This window comes from Lactuca sativa, chromosome 9, assembly GCF_002870075.4.
Source record: "Lactuca sativa cultivar Salinas chromosome 9, Lsat_Salinas_v11, whole genome shotgun sequence".
NCBI lineage: Eukaryota > Viridiplantae > Streptophyta > Magnoliopsida > Asterales > Asteraceae > Lactuca > Lactuca sativa.
This window is the reverse complement of record NC_056631.2, coordinates 27905028-27912233: the sequence shown is the minus strand read 5'-3', so window position 1 is coordinate 27912233 and position 7206 is coordinate 27905028. Positions and strand designations below refer to the sequence as shown.

Here is a 7206-nt window from a genome sequence, read left to right as displayed (position 1 = left end):
ACCCGGTTCACACGGAGACCCAAAACAATATTCTTCACTTCAATAGTAAAAATGGGTGAAAAATATTTGAGCTTTTTAAAAACTGCTATATAAATGTGATCATAATAATTTTTAATTAAGAGGCTGTATATATAACTATAGATAAAGTTAGTGGTAATTAATGTTTTTTTTAATCTGTGTGTTTTTTGTCTGTGGATAATAATATTGGGACGGAGGAAGTAATTCTTTTACACATTATATATTTATATCTAAAGTTTTACTAATGCATTTCGTTAGAAATAAAATACAACTCATATTTACATTGTTTGGAATTTGATTTTTCTGATCAACAATCTAAAAGCAATTCCCGGGCTTCCATAAGGAGAGTGCATAAAGAACTCGGCCCTTCCAACCTTGCAACATCCAATTATTATCTTCATGGACAACAAAATCTTTATGATATTGTCTCTCTACTTTTGCCCTTACTTCATTCATGATATCCGAGTCCAATTCCATCTGCACAAACCCGGCTTTCAAGTTCCTCATTTCCCATTTCCGATACATTTCTGGCCTCTCCACCCGACTCCTTCCCTCACACGCCACCACATTCATTATATCCCTCCCAAAAACATCTTGCTCAAACAACTTTCGATCCTCATCATCATGCTCTGCAGTCGCCTCAAACATATCAAAAAGTGTCGTGAAGTGTAAAACCGCTTGTCGAAACCTCGTATGAAAGTACGTTGCATTATATGTCCCATTCAGGACGCCGTGTACAAACATATCCGGTTTTAACTTCCGGATAAAGTTAAGCACCGAGTCCCTCGGTCGATTCTCCACCACTGTCTCATCAAGCACATTTCTCATTCGGTACACGCTATTCACCACGAGCATCTCCTCAGGATCAATATCCAAATCCTCGATTTTAACATTTTCCCAAGTTTTAGCAATTGCACGGTACTCAAAAGGGACATTGAATCTCTTGGCGTATTTGATCAACCGACAGCCTGTGTCTTCGACCCGCTGTGCGGGTCGAAGACCAGGCTGTGGCAGATCAATTCCCGTGATGCGTAACTTAGGAGGTCCACCGGGTCTCAGAGAGAGACCCTGTATAATACAAGGCCATTGGAACCCGTACAAGATACCGAAGTCGATGATGTGTAGCTTATTTGTAGTGTTGGCTAGCTTTGCGATCGACTTGTTTGCAAATATGTTCGACATCCTGTGGAACGGGCATGCCGTGATGTATGCCTTGTAAGATTTCAAGATTTGGGCTGCTGATGTGGACGAGAAAGCTCGGTATATTTCTGGTCCCGTGCCACATAAGCGTGCCTCGATGGCGTTTGCAAAGTAATGCGCCATTCTCTTTGAGGAATTCCCGAGAGGAGAGGAGTCTTTCCGTATCATCTTCAGGATTTGAACAGTTTCTGTTGTATCCCCATTAGCCATTGCTTCCCCACATTGCATTAATAGTTCTGTCGGATCCACCATTTCCACCACCTTTTTTCTTCGTTTTTTCACCGGCTTACCATCGGTGATCAACCCACCCAAAGAACTCGAACGTGACTTGTACTGTATAGATAGACGGTTGAAATCGTCACAAAGAACTGCAGCATCATAAATCTCTAATGGCTCGGTTTCTGGAGGATTACACACAAGAACATCATAAAACGATCTTTCTGTAGCTTGGAGAGCCAAGCTGTCGATGAACATGCAAGGCTTATTCGTTAGATCATCTTCTTCCATGAGCATTTTGTTCAAGTAATTGAACACCCCATCAAAGTAATCGACTTTCTCTGAACCCGAAGACGATAAGACCATGGTTTCACTAGTTTGGGTTCGAGGGGGAGGATCAAGTTTGTGGTACATGTTAATAGATTTTGATTCTACACAAGGATGAGATTACTATATCGTTTTTTGACTTCGAATCGATGTGATCAAAATGCAACGAGCTACGTGCTTAAAAAGAACTCGAAACGTATTAATTATTTGAGTGATACATGATCTATCTGCTGGCTGATTAGGAAACATGCTACGTACGTCCATAGGAAGCGGTCGACACTCAAGAAGCCACAAAAGGACAAGCGTGGCTTTTTGGTGGTTTGGGCCAGGTGCACATGAGCCAGCCAGCATGCATGCATTACAAAGATTGTCGTAAGCACTTAGCTAACGTGGCAATCCGTCCATGGTTTTATCAGGACTGACTTACTTGTATACGTGTACGTGCTTTGGACATGGTTTCTGATATTCTGAACGGAAAACCGTGTGCACACCAATTTAGTAAACTTAGAAAAGATAACTTACATGCAAAGTATCGATCTCTTATGCTCAAAATAAACATTATATCGATCGTTACCCGATCCTCAGAAACACGTCTTCATGCATGTATACGTGGTGAACTTTAGTTTTTTTGGATAGATTGAACATGACCTACGAATCAAGAAAGTAATTGTCAACGTGTACATAAATACTTCATTGTTCATATAAAAGTGTGACGATTTCAAACTGAAGAAAAAAAAAACCCTCGAAATATCTTAACAATCACGGAAAAATTAATACAAATTCTAATAGAATTTTTAATGAAAACCGGGCTGCCCGTAGTGTTCCCAATCTCAAGGATCTATGTGTTTGAAATTCAAGTTTATAGTCACACTAACAATAATCTTTGCAATTTATAAAGAGCACAAAGCTATTGATACCGTGATAATTATTGAGGCTTGGTCATCCACGATATATATTAAATTTTATACAGAGGTTAATAGATTATTAAATATCATTATATTTCAAAAAACTCCAATTTAATTAAGAATTAAAAAACTTTTCCTATTCCATTGATGAGTTCATTAGTCATTGAAGTCCTAATTAATCCATTGAATGTTAATCTTGTTGGATTAGGTGTCTAAACTTATAACTATTTTTGGTATATACTTGATTTGATTATAAGTATGGTCTTTTTGAGTTGTCTTCACTCATGCAACTTGATAAGATAACAAGTGGAGAGAGAGAGAGAGAGAGAGAGAGAGAGAGTATGATTTATTATATGAATAATGACTTAGTACTCAAAAATATTTTATTAATATATTACAAGATTAATATATTATTTGGAAATCATATTATTAATTAGTATTTAATCAGATCTTAATTTATTATTAATTTTGGGATTAAAGAAACTGATTAATAATGGAGGGACTGATTATGTAAATCAGTAATAGTTGTAGTTTGGGCTAATTGATCTTATTGATAAGGGGTGGACGAAAATCTATGGGAAGCCCATAGAGTTTTCGTCCAAGGCCTGTCATATAGGGGTTCATGGATTGCTTAAGGCCTAAGCAAGGAAATTAGGGTTTCCACCTAAAAACCCTAATAGCCTCAACTATATAAACCCTCCTAATATGAGGATATCGGCCTATGCAATAGATTAAGAAACCCTAGCCGAGGTAATGTTTTAACCCTAGTTTATATGTGATTTTCGAAAATTATATGCTAGTCCATAGGGTTGGTGCTTTGGAGTTTATATTTGCATGTTCAATAGAGAAAAACTTAGATCCAAAGAAATTAGGGTTGCATGTACACCATATGATTATTGTTATGCTAAAAACTCATCAGTGGTATCAGAGTCTAGGATGTTTTTCAATTGAATTGGTGCAAGAGCGGACTGCCAAAAGGATCAAGAAATCAAAATTTTGATGTCTGGCAGCAAGACTCGACGAGTTCATCTCTGGACTTGACGAGTTCCTTACCTAACTCGACGAGTTAACTCGTCTGGTACAGGGTTTGGGACTTTTTAATCATGTTTAGTCAAGGATATATATGAATTTTGTGTTGGAATGGCTCAACATAAGGAAATTCTATATATGAGTCCATTATTTGCGTTCTAAAATTCGATTATGATTACGACATCCCTTTTCATAATCTGAAATTATGAGAACTTGGCAAATAGAAATATTGTAGCAAAAGGACTGGTCTAGTATCATGTCTTTATGTGAGACATCATGAATTGTGTCCCATATGTTTCGGATATAAGATCGATTACATGTGCTATATTCATCCCTTCTAAAATTTTCCAAATGCATGGGGCATTAAGAAGGGAAAAGATCTAAAATTGGATATGACTAAAATGATTAAGCAATTGTCGCGAACAATCTAAGGTTTATCAAATATTGATTGCTCAAGGACAGTTAGAAGTATAGTGTTAAATTTTGGAAGGACCTTATTGAGTTACTCTGAAAAAGAGGCAACTCTTGTTCAGAAGTGATAGTCAAAATGGGAATATGGAAATGTTTCCATAGGTGGAAGCTATTCAATTTGTGTAAGATTAGAAACATTTCCATAGGTGGAAGCTATTCAATTTGTGTAAGATTATAAACAAATTTAATTCAAGAAGGATGTTTCCATGGAGTTGATCTCCATTGTAATACTATGTAATGTCTATTGACAAGTCTTTGTGACTTTGTGCATAATTATTTCAAGAGGATCAATGCATATAAGTTTAAAATCTAACAGATTTTGGTAAATGATAGGAATTTGGAATTCTTACATTTTCGATAAGGTTTGGGAGTGTGAAAAGAGAATCATTGAAGTTATCTTCAATCGATCTAGTTCACAAAGTAAAGATCATAGACAAACATAGAGTGCATACTTGGTGTATGGCAAATCTATTGTTTAGGAAAACATAGTGTACATGCTTGAAGCATGGGACGACTATTGTTCTAATTCAAGTATAAAGTTGATAGTTTGAAACAGTATGCAATGAATGATGGGTAATCAATATGGTGATAAATAAAAGGTGTGTTTATTTATATTCATAAGTTCTGAGACCATATTGGATTCAATTATTCTTGTGTTTCATTTTGCATGTTTTGACTTCCAAAATAAACTAGGTCACTCTTCCCGAATGACTAAGTTATTCAAACCATCCATGGTCAGTCATATGTTGGAAGTAGATATGAATCAAGACTGTCATGAGTTGGCTTGTAGAGGTCTAAGATGTTGGAGAAAGCGGTGCTACAACACTCATGAGTGCTCATAAGTTCTGAGTATTGGATTCAACCCGCGCTCATTTAAATCACTTCATGGATTTTATCACGAGTGATCATGAGACGATAATATCTTATATTCTTCAAACCTGGAGATATGAGTTGTTACTATGAGTTGGTTGTACATTGATTGCACAAAACCGCATTGGTAACTCGATGTTATAAAACGTGCCTTTGTGTATGATTCAACAAAGTAGTAGAACAAGCCATACGAGTCAAAGTTTATCCATTCCTTTTACCTTCGGGAGAAAAGCGATATCTGTGGGCCCCTCGATGATTTAGTGATGACAAATGTAAGTGCTCGACCGGGCCTGGACTGATTTGATTTGTTCAATTAGTCAGTCGTCATAAATCATAAATCAGGAAACAACAATTGGACAGAGAGAATGATTATAATCCATGTATCAGTCCATATGATATCTAGAATGGAGGAATATATGATCCCTTATCTAATGGACAAGTCATTGACAAAGGTCAGAGATCACCGGCAAGGTCAAAGTTCGACAGAAGCTTTTGAGAGCTATGATTGACAGTCGGTTCTTGAAGTCATACTTGCAATAATAGTTTTAGACTTATCCAAGTGGGAGACTGTTGGATTAATGTCTAAGTCCATAACTATAATTGGTAATACTTGACCTGACCCGACATGGTCCATTTGGGTTGCATGGCATCATGCATTTGGATAGACTAAAATGAGAGAAATAACACTTAAGGTTTATTAATATATTATAAGTTCTAATATATTAATAAGATTATTTAATTAGTATTGATCAAGAATTAATCTAGAATTAATTAAGTGATCAAAAGAAGACTAATTAAATATATATGGGTTGATTGTGTAAATAATCCTTACTTTTATAGTGGGTTAAGACTCCTTGGATTTTCAAGTTGGGCTAAAACCCATAGGATGCTCCATGGTATATTTGAACCCATGGATCCAAGGAAATGGAAAGTCATAACAATTAGGGTTCACCCTAATTGTCACTAACTATATAAGCATCTTATTGTTGACAAAATCGACACTAGAGTATGTGAGAAAGGGCTAGCCGATTTTCATGAAGTGTGTATATTCTCTCAAGTTATGTAGAACCTGATTCCTGGTACGTACTCCTTGTGATTAATGTTTTAATTTTATGCATTTTTGCCTTGGACTCGGCGAGTTGAAGGACCAACTCGCCGAGTAGGAGCGGGATAAGGCGCGGGGTTTGAACTTTGTACTCGGCGAGTCGGTCCCCGGACTCGGCGAGTAGATCCTGTTTGGAAAAAAAACCCTAATCAGTGCATTTGCACCATATTTAAACGCTCTAACTTGGCCTCCTTAGTTCCTAACACTTCCAGAGAGCTTTAGAGAGAAACCCTAGCCCCCATATTGTTCTTGAGAGTGATTTTGGCCTTGTGGAGAAGGTTTGGAGCTTAGAGGAAGGAAGAGGAGGTTGAAGTGTGCAAGGAGGGGAGGTAGATCCGGAATCTACACTGTGAGAAGCTTCCATTCAGGTAGAAAAGTTCTTACCTTGATCATTAGTTCATTAGATCCCCTTTTTTGTCCCAAATTAGTGGTTTCAAGCCCTAAAACCTCAAATTCCATGTATTTACGCTTTAAGTTCAGAAAGGACTTCAGATTGGGATCTTATGGACATCCTAGAAGTATAAAGTCTCTGTGGTTGGGGTTATTGAGGTCCCTATTGAGAGTATGACCCCCTTAAAGAGCTTGGATTTGCCTTCTTGAGCTTATAGGGCCATGCATGCACGTAAAGTTTGCAACTTTACGTGATAAGCATGCCCTAGGAGCATCTATGGGTTAGAAGTGTTGCATGTCTCAGTTTTGGTCTGTATGGGAAGTGGGTCGAAGGGACTCGGCGAGTCCCAAAACCCCAAATCCTCTCACGGGATGCTCTGGTGAGGATTGGAAGCGAGTAGGAGATCTGCTCGTGGAACTCGGCGAGTTACTCTCGGACTCGGCGAGTCGGATCACAAGTTGGTTCTATAGTCCCGAGTAGTGAGTTAAGGGGGACTCAGTGAGTGGAAAGAGGGACTTGGTGAGTAGGACCGGGCTAGTAGGAGAAGAACTCGGCGAGTCCAGTCAACTGAAAGTTGACTTTGACCAAGGAGTTGACCTTGGACCAGGGATGCGTCAGTCATTTGACCTAAGGGTATTTATGAGTGGCTAATCTATGTTTATGGATTTGTAGCC

The 7206-nt window shown here is 37.9% G+C and overlaps 1 protein-coding gene across 1 annotated transcript; it reads right to left on the bottom strand.

Moving 5' to 3' along the window:
* Nucleotides 1-282: 282 nt before the first annotated feature.
* Nucleotides 283-1893, bottom strand: LOC111902234 (scarecrow-like protein 14). The gene has a single exon (XM_052767480.1). It carries the CDS (start codon nucleotides 1846-1848, stop codon nucleotides 334-336), a length of 1515 nt encoding a protein of 504 aa, XP_052623440.1. The 5' UTR covers nucleotides 1849-1893; the 3' UTR covers nucleotides 283-333.
* Between the last annotated feature and the right edge of the window lie 5313 nt (nucleotides 1894-7206).